At 39.1% G+C, this 26,497-nt stretch overlaps 2 protein-coding genes across 2 annotated transcripts in view; both read right to left on the bottom strand.

Moving 5' to 3' along the window:
- Positions 1 to 10,135, bottom strand: part of ZYG11A (zyg-11 family member A, cell cycle regulator) — a gene marked incomplete at its 5' end in the record, with an annotated part of 59,410 nt that extends 49,275 nt beyond the window's left edge. Inside the window, one exon of the mRNA XM_082615914.1 lies at positions 10,046 to 10,135. Within this exon, the coding sequence (XP_082472040.1) occupies positions 10,046 to 10,135 (90 nt within the window). The remainder of the gene's footprint in view (positions 1 to 10,045) is intronic.
- Positions 10,136 to 19,918: 9,783 nt separating this feature from the next.
- Positions 19,919 to 26,497, bottom strand: part of ZYG11B (zyg-11 family member B, cell cycle regulator) — a 75,557-nt gene continuing 68,978 nt past the window's right edge. The window contains exon 14 of the mRNA XM_082615913.1: positions 19,919 to 24,796. Within this exon, the coding sequence (XP_082472039.1) occupies positions 24,606 to 24,796 (191 nt within the window). The 3' untranslated portion in view covers positions 19,919 to 24,605. The remainder of the gene's footprint in view (positions 24,797 to 26,497) is intronic.

The following is a 26,497-nucleotide window of genomic DNA, read 5'->3' as shown; positions in this document are numbered from 1 at the left end:
TATACATATGTATATATTACAGTTCACAGTCTCCATTCAAACATCCCGCTGGCTTTTGGCAAAGGTCTAGTCTCTAATCTTTGGTTATTTTAGGGCCTGCTTACAGTGGTGATTTCCAGCTTCTTTGAATTGGGTGGGGATGCTGGGGATTTTCCTTACTTTGCATTTGAAAGTGTTTGTTACATTTTATCCAGAATATTTCCTTTTAAGACTTTATGACATTATATGCCATATTATTGGACATGGCAGCCTCATTTTTAAAATACAGTAAAGGGGACTTCCCTGGTGGCACAGTGGTTAAGACTCCATGCTCCCAATGTAGGAGGCCTGGGTTCAATCCCTGTCAGGGAACTAGATCCCACATGCATGCTGCAACTAAGAGTTCACATGCCACAACTAAGGAGCCCATGTGCTGCAACTAAAGACCCAGCAAAAACAAATAAATAAATATTTTTTAAATACAGTAAAGATTAAATCCATATAAAAGATGTTTAGAACATATGTAAAATATTTAAATAATATAATAAAATAGAAAACAATGTAAATATTTTTAGATATGGGGATATATGTATAGCTGATTCACTTTGTTATAAAGCAGAAACTAACACACCATTGTAAAGCAATTATACTCCAATAAAGATGTTAAAAATAAATAAATAAATAATAAAAAATAAAAAGAACTCGAACACAGTAAAAAAATATATACATATAAATATTTTAAAAACATTCTTGTATTCACCACACAGCTTAAATAGAATATACCAAATTTTTGAAGTTCCTTATACAGCCTTCCCTGATGCTACTTCTCATCCCTTCACCCAGAGGTAATCATTATCCTGAATACTGTTTAGTTCTGCATGCTTTTGAACTTATATAAATAGAATTATACTACAGTATTCTGTTACTTGTTTTTGTTTTATAAATCAGTAGCATGTTTTAGAGATCGATTTCCCACCAAGACCACTAATGACTAATGACTCTGCCTCTATAATATCTAACTACTGATTTCATGATTCTAAATATTATCTATAAATCCAATGAATTCTAGATTACTACCTCCAGGTCAGATCTCTCTTTAAGCCACAGTGTTAGATAACCAGTTGTCTCCTTGACATATCTACTTAACTGTGTCACAAATACTTCAAACTCACCATGTATGAAACTGAACTTCCCCGGTCTTTCCCTACTCAGTAAACACCATCACATCTATTCAGCTGCTTAATCTTTACTGACATTTCCTTACCCTTAATCAACATCCCACACAAGACAGACATCCAATAAATTAGCAAATCCTGTTGGTTCTACTTGTGCCAGATATCTTCCATTTGCTACCTACCTCACACCCAGACCCACTCCTTAATCTTCTCTACCTCTACTCTGAGGCGACTTGTGTGGAATCACTACAGATAATTTCCCCAGCTCTTTCTCTTTTAAAGTACCCTGGGCAGGCTATGTCTCCCTCATCACTCCTCTAAAATCAGTCCTCTCTCCTTGCTACTGACTAAATGTTTGTATTCTTCTGAAGTTCTTTTTTTTAAAAATATTTATTTATTTTATTTGGCTGCACCAGGTCTTACTTATGGCACGTGGGATCGCCAGTGCCGCCTGCAAGATCTTCATTACAGCATGCGGGATCTTTAGTTCCGCATGTGAGATCTTCGGTTGAGGTCAGTGGGATCTCCCCTTTGGCATGCAGGCTCTTAGTTGCATCATGTGGGATCTAGTTCCCTGACCAGGAATTGAACCCAGGCCTCCTGCACTGGGAGTGTGGAGTCTTAAGCACTGCACCACCAGGAAAGTCCCCCCAAAATTCTTATGTTGAAATCTAACCTCTAATTTGATGATGTTTGGAGGGAGGAACCTCAGGAAGTCATTAGGTCACGAGGGTGAAGCCCTCACTGAATGGAATTAGTGCCCCTATAAGAGAGACCCCAGAGAGTTCCCTTGTCCCTTCTGCCACGTGAGAATACAGCAAAAAGATGTATATGAACAAGGAATTGGGCTCTCACCAGACACCAAATCCCCCAGCACCTTGATCTTGGACTTCCTAGCCTTCCAGAACAGTGAGAAATAAATTTATGTTGTTTATAAGTCACCCAGTCTACAGTATTTTAGTTATAGCGGCCCAAATGAACTAAGATATTCCTTCTGAGAGGTCCTTTGGGCCTAGGGGTGGCAATAGCTACTGTTACCGGACATTGAGTAGTATATTACTATGGTTTTCCATACCTCTCCCTTATCTTTGCAAGTAGTCCCTTAATTAAACTCTCATTAAATTATCCCTATGCTGAGTGTGTCATCTGTTTCCTGCTGTGAGTATGACTGTTAAACCTCCCAAATAAATTTCTAGTTCATCCCCTTCTTTCTAGCTCCACTACTAATTTCTAATGCAAGTCACTACCATATCTTTCCTAGAATATTAAAAAACTCCAAATTAGTTTCTCTACTTTCACTCTTAATCCTTTTCCAATCCATCTCTACCCAGAGTTTAGACTCATCATTTCTAAAATATAAACAGTACTATATAACTCTCCTAATGAACATGTTTTAATGGGTACAAGGTAAAAAAACAAAACAAACAAAAAGCTGTATTTTACATACAACCGACAATTAATTAGAAAATTAAATTTAAAAAATTTACAATAGCATCTTTGTTTTGTTTTGATTTGATTTTGGCCACACCACATGGCATGCGGAGATCTTAGCTCCCCGACCACGGATCAAACCTGTGCCCCCTGAGCTTGGGAGCACAGAGTCTTAACCACTGGACTGCCAGGGAAGTCCCTACAGTAGCACTTTAAAAACCTCAGGGGGGACTTCCATGGCGATCCAGTGGTAAAGAATCTGCCTTCCAGTGCAGGGGACCAGGATTCAATCCCTGGTCAGGGAACCAGGATCCCACCTGCCAAGGGGCAACTAAGCCCGCATGCCACAACTACTGAGCTCGAGCGTCTCAACAAGAGAGTCTGCGTGCCCCAAACTACAGAGCCCACGTGCCCTGGAGCCTTCGTGCCACAACTACAGAGAGAAAACCTGCATGCCACAACTAGAGAGAAGCCCGTGTACCGCAATGAAAGATCCCACATGACTCAATAAAGATTGTGTGGGCTTCCCTGGTGGCGCAGTGGTTGAGAGTCCGCCTGCTGATGCAGGGGACACAGGTTCGTGCCCCGGTCTGGGAAGAGCCCACATGCCGCAGAGCGGCTGGGCCCGTGAGCCATGGCCGCTGAGCCTGCGTGTCCGGAGCCTGTGCTCCACAACGGGAGAGGCCACAACAGTGAGAGGCCTGAGTACCACAAAAAAAAAAAAAAAAAAAAAAAAGATTGTGTGTGCCGCAACTAAGACCCAATGCAGCCAAAAATAAATAAATAATAAATCTTTTAAAAAATAAATGAACAAAAATTTAAAAATTAAAACCCCAGGGAATTCCCTGGCAGTCCACTGATTAGGAACACGTACTTCCACTGCTGGGAGCACGAATACAATCCCTGATCAGGGAACTAAGGACCCGCATGCCACAAAGCATGATCCCCCCTAAAAAAAAATCTGTTTTAAAAACCTCACATATAGGCCTGACTCAGGAAGACAACAAAAATCTAAACACAATAGTATCCATAAAGTTTAGCTTACAATAAAATATGGTAAGAATCAAGACAGAAAATAAAATTAGTCAACAGAAACAGACCCAGGGAATCCCCTGGAGGTCCAGTGGTTTGGACTCCATGCTTTCACTTTCACTGCCTAGGGTGCTGGTTCAATCCCTGGTCAGGGAACTGAGATCCCACAAGCTGCGCAATGCCAAGAAGGGAGGGAGGGAGGAAGGAGCCCAGAAATAACACAATTAGCAGATAAGAACTTTAAACAGATATTATAATTCATGGATATAGAGGAGAATATGAATATAATGAGGGAATAAATATGCAATCTCAACACAGAAGTGCAAGATCCGAAAAAGACCCAAATGGAACTTTCAGAGTTGAAAAATACATTATTTAACGTAAACAACACATTAGATGATATTATCAACAGATTAGATACTACAAAATTAAAGACAAGTGAAGCTGAAGGTAGTGCAATAGAAACTATCTAAACTGAAACAGAAAAAGTCTGGGAAAAAAAAGTGGAGAAGCATAGAACCCCAAGGGTCAATCTTAAGCAGTTTAATACAAATGTATTATTGAAACTCCAGAAGAGAGTTATTGGGGAAGAAAAAATATTTTAAGAAATAATGGTCAAGGAGGACAATGTCCTACACTTGGAATCTATGAAATTATTTTACAGTTTAATATTTTTTGAATTACACAGTTAATTCACCAGGTAGAAAGAACAACAAGCTTAATAGCTTTCTTTTTTAAAAAGTCAAAAAATATTGACATTAGATACAAAATATAAACCCACTGATCCCAGAAGCAAAAATGGACCCAAAGTGAAATAAACAAAAGATACCACAACATAATAAATGTCTAGAAACCAACAATAAAGAGAAAAACCTTAAGACTGGGGGAAAGGGAACCAGAGGTAATGTGGACACAGTTTTTTTAAAAAAAAAAAGAAGTATGACCACTAAATTTTCATCAGAAGCAATACTAGCCAGAAGACAATGAAATAACATTTTCAGGGATTTCCCTGGTGGGCCAGCGGTTAAGACTCCACGCTCCCAATGCAGGGGGCCCAGGTTTGATCCCTGGTCAGGGAACTAGATCCCATGTGCCACAACTAAGAGTTTGAATGCCACAACTAAAGATCTCGCATGCCACAACTAAGAACCAGTGCAGCCAAATAAATAAATAAATAAATATTTTTTAAAAAAAGAAAAACTAAGTGCAATGAAAATATCTTTCAGAAATAAAGGTAAAATAAAGATATTTTCAGACTTTTTTTTTCTTATTTCCTAATTCCTTTAAGAAATAACTGATTGGGCTTCCCTGGTGGCGCAGTGGTTGAGAGTCCGCCTGCCGATGCAGGGGACACAGGTTCGTGCCCCGGTCCGGGAAGATCCCACATGCCGCGGAGCAGCTGGGTCCGTGAGCCATGGCCGCTGAGCCTGCGCTCCGCAACGGGAGAGGCCACAACAGTGAGAGGCCCACGTACCGCAAAAAAAAAAAAAAAAAAAAAAAAAAAAAAAAGAAATAACTGATTGATCAAAGAAAAAGTAAAAACAATATATTGTGCAATTTCTAACATGGAGAAGTAAAATGTATTATTTCAAAAGTACAAAGTACAGGAAAGAGGGGAGAAAATTAAAGAATACTGTTGTAAGGTGAAGCGATATATTTAAAAGTAGACTGTGGTAAGTCAAACATGTATATTTTAAAACCTGGAGCTGTGACTCTCAAACTTAGGACCACTTTATACTCTTAAAAATTGTATTACATCTTTCAACATTTACTGCATTAAAACTAAGAAATCTTTAAAATATGTATTAATGCATTAGAAATAATAAAAGTTAAAAAAAAATCAAATGTTGACACAAAGAACATTTTTTTTTTTTGGCCACACCGTGTGGCTTGCAGGATCTTAGTTCCCAGACCAGAGATTGAACCCTGGCCTCGGCAGTGAAAGCACCAAGTCCTAACCACTGGACCTCCAGGGAATTCCCAAGAAAGAACATTTTTTTAAAACAGCTATATTTTCAAAAAGAATTTTTAAAAGTTTAGTGACAACGGCAGCACTGTTTTACATTTTTGCAAATTTATTAATGTGTGGCTTAATGAAAGAGAATGCGGTCTTAGAGACCCCAGAGGTCTTGAGTCCACATTTAAAAAACTGCTATCTTGGGCTTCCCTGGTGGCGCAGTGGTTGAGAGTCTGCCTGCCGATGCAGGAGACACGGGTTCGTGCCCCGGTCCGGGAAGATCCCACGAAGATCCCACATGCCGCGGAGCGGCTGGGCCCGTGAGCCATGGCCGCTGAGCCTGCGCGTCCGGAGCCTGTGCTCCGCAACGGGAGAGGCCAACAGTGAGAGGCCCACGTACCGCAAAAAAATAAATAAATAAATAAATAAATTAAATAAAAATAAAAATAAAAATAAAAAACTGCTATCTTTGAGTGACCATTAAAGAGAGTTGGGGTGGGGCAGGAAAGGAGAGGAACAGAACTAGTAAGTCAACAGTAGAGATAAAATGAAACTTTAAAAATATTCAACTGAGGGAATTCCCTGGCAGTCCAGTGGTTAGGACTCCATGCTTTCATTTCTGAGGGTGCAAATTCAATCCCTGGTCGCAGAACTAAGGTCCCGTGAGCTGCACAGCACGGCCAAAAAAATATATGTATATACTCAATTGAAAAGAAGCCAGGCAAAGAAGAAACACAACAACAAACACATAGGACAAATAGAACACAAACAGCAACTTAAACACAACAATTTTGATAATTACATTTACTCTAATTTAAAAGGCACAGATTGTCAAACTGGATTAAAAAAGCAAGCCTGCTGTTTACAAGAGATGGGCTTTAAACAGCGTTGTTTAAAAAACACTAATCATAAGGACACTGAAGTGACTATGTTAATGTCAGAAAAAGAAGGCTTCAGGAAAAGAATATCAGAAATCAAGATGGATATTTCATAATGATAAAAGGATCAATTCATCAAGAAGACAATTCCTAATGTATATGCACTTGCTAACAGCTTCAAAATTCATAAAGTAAAAACTGAAAGAACAAAAAGAAAAACTGACAACTACAGTTGGAAATTAACACTTGTCTTCAGCAACTGATAAAAACAAGTAGATGGAAAATGAATAAGAATATAGATTAACATTGGGAAATCCCTGGCAGTCCAGTGGTTAGGACTCTGCGCTTCCACTGCAAGGGACATAGGTTGCATCCCTGGTAGGGGAACTAAGATCCTGCATGCCACACTACGTGGCCAAAAAAAAAAAAAAAGAATATAGATTGACATTCTCAATCAACTTGACCTGACATTCATAGAATACTATACCCAACTACAGAACGCATACTCCTTTTAAGTGCACATGAACGTGCACCAAGATAGATCATATCTGAGCCATAAAACAAATCTCAATAAATATAAATGGATTGAAATCATAGAGCATGTTCTCTGACAACAATGTATTTGCATTAAACAAAAAGATATGTGGAATATCCCCAACTATTTGGGAATTAGGCAGTACACTTCTAAATATCCCATGGGTCAAAGAAGGACTCTTAACAGTAATTATAAAATATTTTTAACAATATATCAAAATTTATGAGCATTTTCCCCCAAGAAGTAGATATAGTTTAAAACCTTCCCTCAGGGGGGAGGGATAAATTGGGAGTTTAGGATTGACATAACACACTACTATATTTAAAACAGATAACCAACAAGGACCTACTGTATAGCACAGGAAACTCTGCTCAATATATTCTGTAATAACCTAAAGAGGAAAAGAATCTGAAAAAGAATAGATATATGTATATGTATAACTGAATCACTTTGCTGTACACCTGAAACTAACACAACATTGTAAATCAACTATAGTCCAATATAAAATAAAAATTTTTAAAAAATCCCCCAAAGAAATTAAAGTCTCAATGGCTTCACTGGTGAATTCTGTTAGACATCTAAGGAATAAATAATACCAATATCCCACAAACTCAAAAAACTGAATAGGGAACACTTCCCAACTCATATTTTAAGGCCAATATTATCTAGAGACTAAAACCAGATAATTTTTTTTTTTTTTTTGCCCATGCCACGTGGCTTGTGGGATCTTAGTTCCTCGACCAGGGATTAAACCCGGGCCCACATCAGTGAAAGCACAGAGTCCTAACCACTGGACCACCAGGGAATTCCCAGATAAAATATTTCTAAAGAGCAATCTGCCTCATAAACATAGACATAAACAATATTTCAAAAATATTAGCAATAGAATTCTTCGATATATAAAAATAATACATCATGACCAGGTGGTGTTTATTCCTAGAATGTAAAGTTAAATTCACAATCAATAAAATCCACCACATTAACACAATAAAGAACAAAAACATCTTATTAAATGCTGAAACAGCATTTAACAAAATTCAACACACATTCATGATTTAAAAAAACAAAAACAAAAAAACTCAGCAAACTAGGAACAGAAGAAAAATTCCTTAATTTGACAAAGGGCATCTAACGGAAAAACCTATAGCCAGTTATCATACTTGGAGGTGAAAGATCTAGAACAATACAAAGATGTCTATTCTCACCACTTCTACGTTCTACAAAAGGTCCTAGAAAATGCATTTTTAAAAAAAGAGAAGAAAAAGCACAGACTGAAAGAGAATAAGTAAAGCTGTCTTTATTTGCAGATGACAGATTGTAAAGAAAATCTTAAGAAATCTTTAAAAAACTGGAGAAAATAGGTGGCTTTAGCAAAGTTGTAGGATACAAGATCAATATACGCCCCCCAAATTATAACCTTTTAAAAAATATTTACGGTACTATCAAAAACAGGGATAAATTTAACAAAATATGTAAAAGACCTTTACACCAAAAACTACAAAACACTGCTAAATAAAATTAAGAACAGCATAGAGAAATTAGATCTAAAGGAAAAGTATTCAAGCATTGTACAACTTTTAAAATTAATTAAAAATAAAATCTTAACCAAAAATACCAGTGTACATAGTACAGTATGGAACCAGACAGAAAATGGATTAGTCTGATCACTTTTCTAAAGAAAACCTTGCTTTTCAATTCCAGTCAGCGCCAACAAAAAATGTGCTTGTCACGCTGTGCTAGTACATACATTAAAAACGCAGCTTATCGGGCTTCCCTGGTGGCGCAGTGGTTGAGAGTCCGCCTGCCGATGCAGAGAACGAGGGTTCGTGCCCCGGTCCGCGAAGATCCTACCTGCCGCGGAGCGGCTGGGTCCGTGAGCCATGGCCGCTGAGCCTGCGCGTCCCGAGCCTGTGCTCCGCAACGGGAGAGGCCACAACAGTGAGAGGCCCACGTACCACAAAAAAAAAAAAAAAAAAAAAAAAAAAAAACGCAGCTTTTCCGTTAGCTACAAACAAATTTACCAATTATTTAGGGAGCTTTTAAAAGTGAGTTCAAAAGGGTCTACAGGAATACAGGCTAGATCTTTGAAGGACACAAAAGCCAACACGTCGTCAGCGTGTAAAGTACAACCTCAATCAGGATATTTCCTCCCCCCCCCATACTAATTGTGGGTAGAGCGTTCAGTAGATTTTGAGTTCTTAGACCGGTAGCCCTTGGGATGTTGTAGAACATGGAGTCTGACATCAGAACAACTGATGTCAGGCTCCAGATCATGAGCAAGTCAAGGAAGGGTTCTCAATTTCCCTATACACCAGTAAAATGCCTACAAAAAAATCCGAGATTACTCTAGAAATGCAATACCTGACACAGTAGGCGCCAAATACAAACTCTTTTGGTTTGCATTTTGCTCAGTTTAGTCTAACAGGCATTCCGAGGGAAAAGAGGGGGAAACAAACACGTGGAATTTAAGGAATTTCAGCCTTCGGGGTTCCAGTTCCCCCCCCGCGGGCTCAGAAGGTCTTCCTGTTAACGATCCCCGGACCGACAGGTCACAACCTCTGGGAAGCAACAGATCCCCAACACACGTGGGGGAACGGTCGAGGTTTGAGGCATTTGGGTGCATCATGACAAAAAGCGCCACCGTCTACTACGGGCCAAACCTAAAGCAATGCCCAGCACTTACGTCTAAATTTACACCACCCTGCAAAATAGCTGCCGCCCTCGCAGGCACAGGTGAGCATCAGAGACCAGAGCAGGGGACTCGCCCAGGGTTACGCGGGAGGCGGGACTCATCCCGCCGCTCCTCCTCTCAGCTGCGTAGGGTCTGCTCGCTCGGCTCCAAGGCTGGGACGCCCTGGGAGGAAAACTCCTCTCCGGCATGCACTTCCCTTAAAAGGCAGAAGCCTGGCAGGGGCTCAGCCTCTTCAGACTTTACCCCCGCGTCGGTCAAACGAGCCAACAAATGCCTCAGCACAGTCCCCGACGACTCGCCGCGCTCGCCAGGGGCCTGGCGTCCCGCCTAGGCTCGCGTTCCCCCCTCCCCCTCCCCGGTGCTCACCTGCGCCACGCCGCAGCCCAGGACTTCCTTCTGAGCGTCCGGAGGGACGATGGTCCGGGGCGAGAGGCCTGGGTGCAAGAAGTGAACCATTGCGACCCCCGCCTGCTAGGCGTCGAGGAGAGAGCGGCCGTCGAGCGGGGCCCGGATGCCGCGAGAGGTGGTCTCGACCGGCACCGGAAAGCAGCTAAACTGCGCCCGCTCGGCGGGCAGGCACTCAGCACCGTTGCGGAAGGTTTGGGCTTTTGAAACGCTCAGCGTGGCGACGCGCACTCCTCCGGCGCAGACCCCGCCCCCAGGACGGCGTTCCCCACCCACACCGGAGTCGACCACCACTCCACGCCTTGAGGGCGCAGCCGCCCTCCTTCCGCCTTCTTGACGCCTCAGAGACCACCTTAGGCCTGCCGAACCACTCACCCAACTCCTACACATCCCTCTGAGACCGTCTCCCTCCAACCGACACCATAGGGCTAGGTACCACATTCCTGTCGCCGGTCAAAGGCATGGCCACCGACCAGCTCTGTGGAGTTGGGAAATAGAATATGGTGGGCCCTCCGTGTCCCCAGGGACATTGGTTTCAGGATCCACCATATGCAAATCCTCTGAAACTGAAGTACCTTATGTAAAATGGTGTAGCATTTGCATATAACCTAGGCACCTCGTCCCCTATATTTCAAATCACCTCTAGAGTGCTTATACTAATACAATGTAAATGCTGTGTAAATAGCTGGTACTGGCAAATTCAACTCTTGCTTTTTGAAATTTTATGGAATTTTTTTCTGAACATCTTCCATAGAGGTTGAATCCAGGGATGGAGAGCCCGTGGATAAGGAGGAATGATTGTATATATTTTTAAAAATTATTTATTTATTTATGGCTGCATTGGGTCCTCGTTGCTGGGCACAGGCTTTCTCTAGTTGCGGCGAGCGGGGGCTACTCATTGCGGTGGCTTCTCTTGTTAAGGAGCACGGGCTCTAGGGCGTGCAGGCTTCAGTAGTTGTGGCTCACAAGCTCTAGAGCACAGTCTCAGTAGTTGTGGCGCACAGGCTTAGTTGCTCCGCGGCACGAGGTATCCTCCCAGTCCAGGGATCGAACCTGTGTCCCCTGCATTGGCAGCGCAGGCGGATTCTTAACCACTGCACCACCAGGGAAGCCCCTACATTTTTGAAATATATTTTTTAAAGTCCTTTCTCCTACAAATCTGGCAACAGCACCTCTCTTATATCAGACCTCTGTTTCAACTTCTACTGACATTGGATGAATCAAATATCAAAACCACTTCTGATCTAGTAAGTACACAAACTGAACTGCTCAGCTTTCTTGTGACGTAAAAAGTATGGAGAAGACCCTTCTAACCTGCTCCAAGAAAGAAACCCTGAGAGAGAGTAGTGAATTAGTACACTTTAGCTAATTTAAGAGAAAATATGTCTTGGAAACGGATAGTTACTAAGAGTAGGAGGCTTGGATTTGAATCCTGCTTTGGAATGCCTGCTCAGCCACCAGGCCTACTAACTTGTGAACCTTGGACAAGGTGTTTTTCTCTGAAGCTCAACTTCCCCATCAGTAAAATGGGATGAGAATGCCTTATCTCACAGGGTTAATGTAAGGATTAAATAAGATAATGTATGTAGGGAGTTCCCTGGTGGTCTACTGGTTAGGATTCCACGCTTTCACTGCCATGGTCCAGGTTCAATCCCTGGTAGGGGAACTGAGATCCCTCAGCTGCACGGCAAAAAAAAAAAAAAATAGAAAAAAAAAGATTATGTAAAACACATGAAAATGAATAATGGAACAAGTCCTTGATAAGCAGATTCAAATATTAAAGTTATTTTTCAAGTTCAAATAGCTGCAAAATGCATTCCTTTCACATTTATTCTTTTATTTAATCCTCATACAAATAGAAATCCCAGGCCTTAGGTATCTCCATTTTACCCATAGAGAAACTGAACTACCTGAGGGATTGAACAGACAAGTTAAATTTTACCTACCTGATGAGTGGAAAACCTGGGAGTCAAAACTGAGTTTTCTAAATCCAAATCCAATCAATATTCTTTTTTAAATTTAATTTTTATTTTAGATTGGACTATAGTTGACTTACAATGTTGTGTTAGTTTCAGGTATACTTTTTTAAATTTAATTTTTATTTTATATTAGAGTACATTAAATGGACTATTTCCTAACTTCTATCCTCAACTCTCCAACACCTCTTCCCCCAACCATACTGTCAGTTTCCTCTTTCACTGAAAAAAGAAAAGAATCAAAAAGAACATTCCAAGCTCCCCCCATCACATCTACCCACCTACCAGTATAGGCTCTCTGTCTTTGCATTCCCCCCTATTACTATGAACTATTTATACCCTTATCTAAGGCCAACTCTGGACTTGTGCAATAGATCTCATCTTCTCTTGCTTAGTCAAAGACATCATCCAGCAACATCCTTTCTTTCTCCTGAATTATCATTTTTCCCCCTCCTTCTTGGATCATTCCCACCAGCTGATATTTTTCCCATAATTTAAAAAAAACAAAAAACACTTCTTTTGACCTAATTTCCCTATTCAGGTATTGCCCTCACATCTCTTCCATCCTTTAGAGCAAAACTTATCCAAAATGTGGTCTGCACTTGCTGTCTCCAATTTTTCTCTTACCATTTTCTTTCACCTCTGCCACTCTACTAACCGTTCTTGTCAACTTCAAAGTTGCTAAATTCAGTTGTCACTCCTCTCTCATCTTATTTGTTCAGCAGCATTTGACCCAAGTGATCATTTCTTCTTCCCTAAAATACTTCCTTCATTTGGCTTCCAGGATGCATCTTCTCCGCCTCCTCCTCCTCGCCTTCTTCCTTCTTCTTTCTCTTCTCCTCCTACCTCATTGTCTGCTCCTTCTCATCCTCTTGATTTCTCATCACCCAGAATTCTAAATCTTTGTGTACCCCCAAGACTCAGTACTTATATACCTCTTCTCTATCCATTCTCTCTTACTTGTGGTAATTTCATCTAGTTTCATAACTAAAAGAAATCTATATGCTGATATATCCCTATTTTATGTGTCTATCCTGTACCTTGCTTTTGAACTTCAGACTGATACATCCAGCTGTCTATTCAACATATTCATCTGGTTATCAAAGTAGCCTTAATGTGTCCAAAAGTAAACTCCTGTTGTCCTCCCCCTAACCTGCTTTTCCTGCCAGTCTTTCCTTTTTCAGTATATGGCAACTCCTTCCTTTCAGTTGCTCATGACAAAAACATTGGAAATAATTTTTAACCCCTCTTTTATTCTTATATCCCATATCCTATCTCTTAGGAAATCCTATTGACTGTGCCTTCAAAATATATCCAGAGACTCTCTATGTCTTATCTCTTCTACTGCTACCCTGGTCCAAGCCCCTGTCATAACCCACTTGGATTCTTACGATATCCTCCTATCTGGTTTCCCAGCTTCCAGCCTTTTTTCATTAAAATCTATTCTCAACATAGCAGTTAGAGTGATCACTTTAAACAATCATGTCACCCTTCTACTCAAAAGCTATCTCCAATAGCTTCCCATCTCAGGCAGAATTTAAAAATTCGTAAGGATGGTGCTCTACAAGGTTCTACATAATCTGTTCTTTCCACACCCTTCTCTCACCTTATCTTCTGCCACTCTCTCCTTTGTTTATTCTACTCCAGCACTATTGGACTCCTTGTTACCCTCATGGATGTCTCTCTTATTTCCTTCAAGTTTTTGCTCAAATGTTGCCAAGTTTTTGCTCAGGGCTTACATTAAATAGCAATCCTCACCACCATCACCACACCCTCCCCATACTTCTTGTCCCGTTTGTCCTGCCTTTATATTTAACGTTGTCATGCTGTATATTTATTTTGTTTCTGTTTATCTTCTGCTCCCTCCCACTAGGAAAAAAATATAAGCCACATGAGGGCAAGGACTTTGGTATCCCCAGGCCTAAAACAATGCCTAACTTATAGAAGGTGGTCAATAATACTAGTTGAAAAAAATGCATGAAATGGCTACCTGGAAAAAATGAATTGTAGTTGTAAAAGGAAGTTTGTCTCCAAAATCAGAGGCAAAGTTGCAGCTATTCAGAGAAGGGCAAATTTTTGTGACAAACTTTGCCTCCACCTCTTCTTCCCCTAATCTCCTCTATGCCCATCCGCTACTTATTCTCCAGTTTTCCACTTCAATTTAACAGTTTCTGAGGATTTAGTTCATGCTCCTAATTGACCCATTACCAGACTCATCCCTTCCAGTCTTTTACCCGCCTAAAATGAGTATTCTACCTAAAACACAAATCTGATCACGTTTCTCCCCAGTTTAAAACACTTCCATGGATCCCCATTTTCCTCAGAATAAAATCCAAACATCTTAGGATGGTTTTAGATGGTCCTTCATGATCTGGCTCCTGGTTACATCTCTAGTTTAAACCCTCGGTATTCTCATTATAACATTATGTACTGGAACTTGCCTGGTGGTCCAGTGGGTAAGACTCCACACTCCCAATGCAGGGGGCCTGGGTTCGATCCCTGGTTGGGGAACTAGATCCTGCATGCATGCCCAACTAAGAAGTCCACATGCCGCAACTAAAGATTCCGTGTGCCGCAACTAAGACCGGGCGCAGCCAAAATAAATAAATAAATATTAAAAAAAAAAATAGCTACTGGGCTTCCTTGGTAGAGCAGTGGTTGAGAATCCACTTGCCATTGCAGGGGACACGGGTTCAATCCCTGGTCCGGGAAGATCTCACATGCCACGGAGCAACTAATCCCATGCACCACAACTACTGAGCCTGCGCTCTAGAGCCCGCAAGCCACAACTACTGAAGCCCACGCACCTAGAGCCTGTGCTCTGCACCAAAGAGAAGCCACCACAATGAGAAGCCCACACACCACAACGAAGAGTAGCCCCCACTCGCTGCAACTAAAGAAAGCCCGCACATAGCAACAAAGACCCAATGAAGCCAAAAATAAATTTAAAAAAAAAATTAGGTACTGAAATTGTTTCAGTTCTAGAAATGTATCTTTGCATTCATTGTTGTCCATGCCACCTCCCCCTACTAAGTAATCCCTATTAATCCTTCAGATCTCACTGAGATGTCACTTTCTTTAGAGAGCCTTCACTGACATGCCCCACCCTTTTCCTGAAAACTCTGAATAGGTAGGGGAAGGATAGTGCAGAAACATAGAAATTGGGAAGTTTTAAGAAATTAAACTTCTGAAATGAAATTAGAAAACCATAGTCAAGATTTCTTTAAATCATGGTTGGATTTCTTTAAGGACTTTGTAAAATTTCTTTAGCTTTGTTGGCATGAAGTATAGGGGAAAGATCATGAGCTCTGATGTCAAAAAAAGCCTGAATTCAGATTCCATCTCCACCTTACCTTTCGGTAGTTACTTAACCTATAAGCCTCAGTTTCCTCTTCTGGAAAGTGAGATAAATAAAGAATAATACCAAACTTGCAGAATTTCAAAAACTAAGAGATTGTTGTCTAACACCCCATGTGTTATTTTTGTGTTCTCAAGTAGACAGGATGATCTCTAAGGGTCATTTGAAGTTCTGTGACTTTTTTTTTTTTTTTTTTGCAGTATGCAGGCCTCTCACTGCTGTGGCCTCTCCCATTGCGGCCATGGCTCACGGGCCCAGCTGCTCCGCGGCATGTGGAATCCTCCCAGACCGGGAGCACGAACGTGTGTCCCCTGCATTGGCAGGCGGACTCTCAACCACTGAGCCACCAGGGAAGCCTGAAGCTCTGTGACTTTGAGCAAGTCTTTGTCTCTTTCTGGGCATCAGAAACACAAAGACTAGCTACTAAGTCTTTGTCTTATCTATGTCTGTAGATTCGGTTTATTTCTCCTACTGTAGTGATCAGCAGTAAAACCTGTATTATCACAGAAAGAGCCTGCTTAGGAAACAAAGAAACTGGAACCACAGAGGAGTACAAATCATCAATGGCCCTAAAGAAAAGGTTGCCTCTATTTAGGGAGGGGCAGCCTAGAGTTCAGAGAGCCCTCTTGACTAGTCTCCTTCTTTACTAACTTAATTAGTAAAAGGTAACACACTGAAGTAGTGAACTTGAAGAAAGAGAAACCACTCCCGGGGAACCAAATTAACTAAGGAAATGGTTCCCTAAGGCTGATCCAAAGACTCGTGTTGTCTTTATCACAGGTGGTTATCAAAATGAGTAAAATGAGGACAAGTGATACATATAAAACTACATGCATCCATTTAAAGTACTGTCCTTTATTCTGACATTATGTCTTCCTATTTATTGGTTTTAACGATTTTTTTTTTAATGAACTTACTGTGAACCCTGTTGGGAGGAAAAACTGCTCTACCAACTTAGGTCCGATTGTTGGAAGTGGAAGGAGACCTGTAAATTAACTGACAACAGATAAACCAGAGAAAAATTTATCACACACAGTGGAATATCCTACATAGAAAGTAACTCCTCAAACAGCTATGGGGAAAGGTTTACATACTGGCTTAGTAAGACAGGGGAGTTGGTTTAGGGCTTCAAAGGATGGAAAGTTATGAGTGTTGTTTGTAGTTATTTGGAAATGTCCTGATGCCCAAGGTCAGTGCCTCTCTGATTGGAGACCTCCCTAGAAATGGGGTCTGTGGCAGCTGACTCTCCTAAAGCTCTATACTAGTTAGATAAGCCATGTTCAGATGTTTTCACATTGAAGTAATCTCCATCTATATCAGTTTCATGGGTTGTTGGTCTCGTTAGCCCCATTATTTTGGGGAGGAAATTTTCTCCCCAAATTTGTAAAATCTTATGTTTTATTGTAAGAGCCACTACAATAATGACACTGAGGGCCAGTGAGGTTGAAAATCATAAACTTGGAAAGCTGTCAATGGTCTCCATTCTTTGAGACAGGCCAAAAGTGTGCATGGGAACGGCCTTAATGGTTAAATTGGATTGGGGATTGTCCTTAATGGTAAAATTGGTTTTTCCCCTTTATAGCACAGTGATTAAGAGCATAGATTTCAGAGTCTGACAGACCTAAGTCTCTGTGTGTGTGACTCTGAAACCTAATAACTTGTGACCTTGACAAAGTTATTTAATAGCTCACAATTTCCTTATCCATAAAATGTAATGATTACCTTCTTTACAAGGCTGTTGCAAGGCTTAGTTGAAAAAATATACATTAAAAAAAAATGCTTAGCATAGTGCTTGCTTCCATATATTTTCTGACTGCATTGGAATGTACTGAATAACTAATGCTATTTGAAATTGTAGACCCCTTACAATAGAATTTGGCACATAGTGGCAATTGATTGACCCCAAATCCTAAACTATAGTTGATCTGTTCCCATAGGTCTTTAAAAGAGAAGACTCTAAATCCATTGCTAGTACCCACAAACAATAATGTGGTTTATTTCATGAACCAGTTTCAGAGGGCTTTTGATTATACATTTGTCTTTTTATTCAAAGACATCACTACTGAGATTGTACAAAGCAGCAAAGATTCTTCAGAGTGGGGACGCTGGTGCTAAAACAGTGTCTAGGTTGAATCTACAAATTCCTCTACTTACTATCTGGGTGATGTGAGGCAAGTCATTTGACCTCACTAGGCTTCCCCTCATTTGTAAAATAGGGGATAATTATCTTCCCTTACAAGATGTTTGAGGGTTAAATACAGCACTTGGCTCATTACTCATAATCTATCCAATTTCGAAGGGCTTTATTTAAGACTGAATTGATGAGACCAAGAATTAGGTTAAAAATGTGTTTGGTAACTCCTTAATCTCCACATTCAAATATGACAATCACACTCTAGATAGGTCATTGAAAATAGTTCCTTTTATAATGTGTTTTGATGTAAAGTAACAGGAGAGCTGGGGGGGGGTTGTTTTTTTGTTCTTAGCTCTTATTGCCTCATCACAGTCTAGGAGAGACAGTCTTTAGTGACAGTCCTTGACTGAGTCATTGCAAGATGATTTTAAACAGCTGTCATACTGAATGCACAGGAGTAAGTAAGCCATTCTTCATCTGCAACATCTGGCCACTGGTGTCATTTTCCCAAACCTGCTGTGAAGTCTGGCTTCTGGAAGCCAAGAGCTCAGTGTGCCCACCCTATGACTTGCTCTTTTATAGGCTGAATTTTCAGCCTGCATTAGAATCTTAAATTATAAAAAGACAAAAATGATTAATGTGAGTGCTCATGGTTTCTGCCATTCACCTACTCCTCTCAATTTGAGGAGTTATGCAGTTACTCAGAGCTGTGCACTGGAGTCTTATGATGCAGATTAAGAATGGGGAATAGGAGATGGAAAGATAATCAGGAGGAAAGGAAGAAATTTAAATTTAGCCAAGAGACTGGGTTGATCTACATAATAAAAACTGTGAGAAAGGGTGGGGAAGGGGAAGAATGGAGGAAGATTTGATTTTGTCTTTTTGAAGATAGGCTATAGACAACACAGCTCAACAACTTGTTTGGTTAAATATCGGCCAAAGGTATTTATCTTCCTCAATATGTATGGCCCATAGTAATACCATGTTAGTATTGAGTGAATTATTGGGACAATAAAAGGTTAAGAAAAGCTGGGCTTCCCTGGTGGCACAGTGGTTAAGAATCCGCCTGCCAATGCAGGGGACACGGGTTCAAGCCCTGGTCTGGGAAGATCCCACATGCCACGAGCAACTAATCCTGTGCGCCACAACTACTGAGCCTGTGCTCTAGAGCCCGTGAGCCACAACTACTGAGCCCACGCGCCACATCTACTGAAGCCAGCGCACTCTAGAGCCTGTGCTCTGAAACAAGAGAAGCCACCGTAGTGAGAAGCCCACACACCACAACAAAGAGTAGCCCCAGCTCGTGGCAACTAGAGAAAGCCCGTGCACAGCAACTAAGACCCACCAACACAGCCAAAACTAATAAATAAATAAACAAAAATAATAAAATAAATAAATTTTTAAAAAGCTAATAATTATTATAAAAATTATAATAAAACTACTATTAAAAACCCTATCACTCTAACATATCTAATCTCATGTTTGTATTTGTAGTGACCATTCATTAACAATTCTATAGCATCTAAACACTAATGTTGCCCTACACCATCTGTAAGGATGGTCAACCTCCACTTCTGACCATCTGGCGCATTCTTTTCTCTACCATTCATTTGATGTTTAATCACATATTGCCTAAGAGCTAAGCAATCTCATGCGATTATGCAATAATAGGGGCAGAGGGGACCCATTGGATTGTAAATTTGGAAATAAGAATTGTAATGCAGAGTCTGTTACTAACTTGCTGTGTGATTTGGGCAAGGTCATTTTACCTAAGACTTAGTTTCTTCAACTATAAAATGACGTTTCTGAAACTAAAGTCACTAAGAATTCTTCCTGGTCATGGGGTTCTTATATTATACTTTGTTTTTTGGTAACCTCCCTCACTAAATGCACTTATACAATATATATTATATCAGTTAATTGTCTCAATAGTTGTGTGAATGACTGTCAACCTAGATACGCTCTCTAGGAAGTGTTCTTGGGCTGTCTGATGGGTGCCCAGTCTGGATTAGGTATAGTCTCTGTGGCTTTATAACAAGTACCGTGGACTGGTCTGTAATACAATGTTATGTAATATTTATGTTTATTTGACACTTCCTCTTCTCCACAAAACTGTTAAGTTCTCTGAAGGGTTTATAAATTATGCAAGTTCCAACACATAAATAGTACCTAGCATAGGTATTTAATGAAATGAATGAATGGAGTTCCAGGTCCTGCAAAAAAATTAGAAATTTCTGCAGTAAAACCACTGGCCTTTTCCAGAAAGCAACTTACAAACAGATGACCAAGGAATCTGAATCTTGCAGCATTAGTTTTAAATTTTAAAGCAAATGCCCAGAATAAATATAGACAAGACACACTTTACATAAAATTTGTAACATTTATTTAGGCAAAAAAAAAAAAAAATCCCCCAAACAAAAATCTGTATACACAACATTAATACCTAAGTGATGTCCTGATTTAAAACAGCATGATTCATGTACAGGACACTCCCATTCATCTGGCCACAGTAAGAACAGTGCCTTCAGTCCAGACAATTGACAACCTTTGAAATGTATACACATTACACTTTCCAATGAATTTTTCATATCCTTTGAAAGGAGTTAAACTCTTATATCAGAATTCAAGCAAAAGATAGCTTTTTCCATACTCACAAGTCAGTGAGAATTTGACAGTGGGAATTCTACAAAAGTCAGGGATTTAAAAATTTTATTCTTACAGATTATCTGAAAGTATAAATCTTGACATAACATCCTCCCATTTTTAAATGCTCTCAAGAATTTCCTGCTTTTATGAAAGTATGTCTCAGCTTTCATTAGCAAAGTAGCTTCTTGCTTCTAAGCTGATTAAAGTAAGCTTAAAAGAACCCAATTTGAACAATTTTCCAAAATAAGTTCAAAATTAAGCACATATTAATGAACTACATTTATGATTTCTCATAATTTGATAAATTTGGATTTTCTAAATATTCTCGATAGCCATTCTGTCTAGCTATGAAGTTAGGTTGTGCTGTCCAAAGGAGCTTTGCTTCATCCAGAGAAATGAGAAATAGCATTGATTTTCCCATAATTCACCAAAAAAAATTGGGGGAGGGGAGAAACAGGCAGAGAAAGTTCTCTCTTAGGCTATCAATCAGTTAACGTAAGAATGTCTTAGGTTAAGATATGGAAACCAAAGAATGCATAATTAGGAGTGTACATGTCACACAAAATCTATGAAATACTAAAAAGAGATAAAGCAATTACTCATTTAAAGCACACTCAGCAAAATTTCCTATCATACCGCTATTTTCATCACTGGATGAAGTCTGGATTTGCATTATTACTTAAATAAACAGTTTGTGAGTTAATACAAAAAATGAAAAATGTGTCAATACAAAGCAAGTGGTAAAATTTAAATATCCAATATCCACACACAATCATTTGAAACTGCTACGATGGATTTGAGAGGGAAACCATAAGTTTGCAAACCTCTCTGTAAGCTATCTCGGAACACTACTCTGAAGCCCTAGCCATATAAAGCCCCCAAATAAGTAACATACAGATAAAACTGCCCATGTCAGCCAACAGTATGATACTGCCTTTAACTTACACCTTCAGTTTAATAATACTGTTTATATCAAGATAAAAGTTGCACAATAACCAAATAATGTAAACATACCATTAGAGGGCAGGAGAAGGGTGGGTTTCAACATATGCAACACAGTAAGTTTATTTTCCTGGCTACTCATGACCTCTTTTCAACCTTGGGTATTGCTGCACCTTGTTCTATGGGGGGACAGGGTGGGGTGTCAGGCATTTTAAAGCACTAAGCCAAAACCACGGTTCATTAATCGATTCTACCCTAATTTAGCACATAATGAACCATAATAAAATATGTTTTCATCAAAATGTGCTCCAAAGGTCTAGATGATGGCCTAATACTATCTTGAGCATGGCATAATTTAAAATATAGCCAAATGAAAGTGACTGGGGAGAAAAAGGGCCAACTCAAAAGGTCCCACTAGCAAGATCACCTTCCTAGGCTGGAAATACAGCACTGATATTTTAAAACATGAATCCTTGATTCTTTGGAAGCTTGCAAACAAAAGATATCATGAAATTAAGTTCCCATAGTTGCTTTGTGGGATTCACCTCTACCTTGGGTAATTCACTTAAATTGACTAGTGCCACTAAATGGCATTTCTGTCCAAGGGTGAGGAGCAGCAATATTTAAGGTCAATTCCTGGATCTGTGAGTCTGACATGACTTTTTAAATTCTCAACTAAGATCAGTAACCACTGAGTCCTTGGCCAGAGAGTAAATTAACCCCTTATTACTACTTGATTTGATTTATGTTCCTTTTCAACTGCAAAAGGAAAAAATGATTTTTTCGAGTATAAAGAGAACAGCAAAACGTACCTGATGGAAAGAATGAGATACCTTAATTATTTTTGCTCTAATTTCAGACTGTTCTTGTTTTACTCAATAATACCCACATGCATCATTATAGTTTAAAAAGTCTAATTCCATTTCCTTTTTCCTTTAGTAGATCTAAACCTTGCTGTTGCTTGTGGACTGATGTAGTGATAATTTGCAATATCTGAGCACACCAATGATTTGAGCAATGAGTGGTTCAACCCTAGTCTAAATTGTGCTTGAAGCAGCACCTCTAAGCCACTGAAGAGGTAACCCTTGAAGGCACCAAGTTCTGTTACATTCTAGTGTACAAATGCAAATAGGAGGCCTAATAGATTCTTTCTGTAGAGACAGGCCAGTTACACCTCATAATTTCAATTTATATATATGTATATATACATATACATATATACTGTATTGTAGCCAGATTCAAGACCTTATAGACAATTCAGTGCCATAATTAGATACATAATTTTAAGAGCCATCCCAACCACAAAGGCACTAAAATTTTTATATATTTGGGATGTGCCTAATTATTTTGCTTTTAAGACTCAAAAGTATCTGGCCATTACCAGTGCTCAAAGTAGTAAATTTCAATTTAAATTTAAATATATTTGAGTCTTCATCTATCAACAAGTTATTCTGAGTAATGAAGGGATTTATTGTTTTCCATACATTTTTAGCCATTTTTGAAAACAATTTATAAAGACAAGAACCTAGGATTAGCCTAGAAGGAACATGTACTTTTGTCTTGAATAGGATACAATAGAAACTTGAAGCCAAACTTCTCAAATAGGCTTTTCCTTAACTACACAAGCTAGAAGACCTAGAAATGGTCTACATAGCTAGCGACTCCAAGCTTTTGTAGACCATCCTATTTTCTACATTTTGCCTTAGATATTTAAGACCCAGAAAAAAGGGGGAATTTTTAAAAGAATTTTCCATTTCCTCTGAAATAGAAATAATCTGTGAAAATTTATCTCACACCTATAAAAATTCCTTAAACAGGTTAAGTCAGAATTAACCCACAATTTAATATGGTTTTTAATGATTCTAAATATCTATTTTCATTTAGTTTAAGTTTTCACTCCTGTGAAGGAGTACCAAATAATTCAAGTATGACTACTGCGATAGTGGTATGAAATGTGTATGTCAAAAACATTATCAGAATACTAATAAGCCAGCTCCTTTCTAAATAAAAATGCTTCTGAATAATCACCATGATTTTAAATGTATTATTTAAAATCTCTATTGAAAACATTTTGGCCATCTATGAAAAAGATGCAGTCATCTAAGACTGCAGGTTAACTTTATTCACAAACTAAAATTTAAGATGGATACTCTGGTTTCTCTTTAGAGCGTATAAATCTTTCACCTTTTTTTTTGTTTAATGGAAAATAACTCTCTTGGTGACTTGCTGCCTCCCAACTGCCGTTATTGATAACTGATTCTTTACTCTACTGTAACAACTCTCCTAAAGGAAAGGCAACTGTCTAAAAAATTACCCATCACAAAATATTTCCTTTTATGCACTGCAACTAGAATCATTACATTTAACAATAGTCTAATTCTTCTTGTTTACTTTTGGCAGTGAGATGTGGATATCCTTCCCCAACATGAAAATATTAAGATACATGTAGTCTTAAACAAAAGAAAATTAACTTCTCATGGCCAAATTTACTGTTGTTAATTGTATTTTACGTGAGCAGGTAATACCATGTATAGTCTCTATTCCACTGAACAAAAATGACTTTGAAATAGAGGGAAAAGGATGGTCTGTTTGAGCAAGAGACAATTTTTGTAAAATTCACATTTTCACAACAATATGACATAAAGAAATTCAGACAGTTAATCTCTAATGCAGAATGCTGTAATATTTTATACTGTGGTGCTTGGGGAAATATTTCTAGAGAGTAACCAGCAGTCTGCGTAGGAAGCAGCAGCCCATGCCTCCAGGAATAAATACGAACAAGCTACTGTGCAATGCCTCAGGAGAGGTGGGCTCCAGAAGATTAGCCAGTCCCAGTTTAAAAACTATATACCACAAGAGCAGACCTTTTCCCAGTTCCTAAACTCTATTTTCCCTTAGTAGTTTTTCTTTTTAATGTATTTTCTGCCAGCCGTCTGGGCACCAGCCAATGAGTAGCTTTCACAAGGAGAGGACTCAGATTTCCATTCTTTCACACTAAGAAGGACATCTTATAAAAGATACACAGACAGAGAATAAAGGCATTTTATACAGAAGCAATATAAAATTTACAACTGAAGTAGTGCCATAAATCAGGTTAACAGCTTATTTAAAGCTGCAAATTGACTGAAGGGACTTTAAGATAAGAAAAGTCTGGCCTAAGGGTCCGTGCAAACTTCCTCATAAAACTGTAGAATTTTAAGCACAAGTAAGTTCAAACACTGAAGGATGTGGAAATTTTCCTAAAAGGCAATGATGAAGGAAGAGACTCTTCTCATCTGATAAGTCAAAAATCACAAGACAAATCAAAGACTGTTCACATGGGCAGTACTGTACATTATCAATCCCATACTCACTTTATGACTCTTGCTGTAGAAACCCCCAAAACATCAGAGAGGGTAAGATATTCCAAGTGAACCTAACACAAAAAGAATTTCTGTGATTCAATTATCCAATTACCTATAGCTATCAGTTAAGTCTGGCCTGGGGCTGCTTTTTACAGGGAGGTGGTCTTCCATGGCGTACAATGTGTTTCTCTAAGCTGTCCAGAATGGCCACAGCAATCTGTTGGACATGAGGATCAGTCTGTTCATGTTCTTTGATGTTGTATAAATGCTGCAATCCTCCTTCCTCAATCAGCATGCTGCAATACCTTGAGGCTGAAAGAAAATAGGAGAAAGAGCTTTCCTTAAAAAACTTAGTTTGTTTTTTTGTGGAATAATTTTTATTTTTTTGCTTAAATTTAACCTGTTTTGTTATTGCTCACTAACATAAGTTAGAGCTTGAAAAATATCTCTGTAATGATGTTATGCCTACACTACAAGGCCCACACATAGATCATAGATAATACACATACCATTATATATATATATATATATTATACATTATATAAAAATCATAACCATAAGACATAGACAATCTTCTTTGACCTCAAATCATGAGTAAGATGGGTACTGTTACACTTTTATGCATTTCCTATGTTAAAAAAAAAATTGAGGGCTTCCCTCGGGGCGCAGTGATTAAGAATCCGCCGGCCAATGCAGGGGACACAGGTTCGAGCTCTGGTCCAGGAAGATCCCACATGCCGCAGAGCAACTAAGTCCGTGTGCCACAACTACTGAGCCGGCGCTCTAGAGCCCGTGAGCCACAACTACTGAGCCCACTCGCCTAGTGCCTGTGCTCTGCAACAAGAGAAGCCACCGCAACGAGAAGCCCGCGCACCGCAACGAAGAGTAGCCCCCAATTGTTGCAACTAGAGAAAGCCTGCATGCAGCAACGAAGACCCAACGCAGCCAAAAATAAATAAATAAATAAAATTTAATAGCAGTGATGTTGTACATGCAGTATTCATTATTTTTAAATATATTTTTTCCTTTTGCCTTTTTCTTACACATGCCTTTTAAAGTTTATTTTTTTAGTTTTAGTCATATTTATTACAGTCTAATTTACACACAATAAAACGCACCTAATTTAATCTATAGTTTTATGAGTTTTGCCAAATGTATACACTTGTGTAACCACCAACACAATCAGGATATGGAATATTTTCAACAACTAAAAAGTTTCCTTGTGCACCTTTGAAGTCAATCTCCCCTACACCCCTCATCCCAGGTAACCACTGTTCTAACTTCTGTGATATAGACTTTTGCCTACAACTTCATATAAATGGACAGCATGTAACCTTTTGTGTCTGTCTACTTTTGCTCAGCATGATGTTTTTGAGATGTTTCCAAGTTGTTACCTGTATGTAATCTTTTTTTGTTGTTTTAAGCTGAGAAGTATTCCACTGCACTGAATACGTCACATGTTTTTAATGTTATTGTACTGATGGACATTTGTTGGATGTTCTCTCTCCCTGAGCATTTCATTACAATGACTAAAAATGCTATAATCATTCTTCCAAAAGTTTTTTGGGAACTTTTCATTTCCTGGATCTTGAGAAAATACCTAAAATGCTAAATGTATGTTTATTTATTTTTATTTTTTTATTTTATTTTTGAATTTTATTTTTTTTTATACAGCAGGTTCTTATTAGTTGTCCATTTTATACACATCAGTGTACACGTGTCAATCCCAATCTCCCAATTCATCACACGCCCATCCCTCCCACCACCACTTTCCCCGCTTGGTGTCCATACATTTGTTCTCTACATCTGTGTCTCAATTTCTGCCCTGCAAACCGGTTCATCTGTACCATTTTTCTAGGTTCCACACATATGCGTTAATATACAATATTTGTTTTTCTCTTTCTGACTTACTTCACTCTGTATGACAGTCTCTAGATCCATCCATAAATGTATGTTTAACTTTATAAGAAATCACCAAATTGTTTTCTGAAATGGTTGAATAATTTTTCATTC

The sequence above is a fragment of the Mesoplodon mirus genome (genome assembly GCF_964341445.2).
Source record: "Mesoplodon mirus genome assembly, chromosome: 3".
In the NCBI taxonomy this organism is placed as follows: Eukaryota; Metazoa; Chordata; class Mammalia; order Artiodactyla; family Ziphiidae; genus Mesoplodon; species Mesoplodon mirus.
Note: the sequence above shows the minus strand (reverse complement) of the source record. Positions and strands in the feature narration are given on the sequence as shown.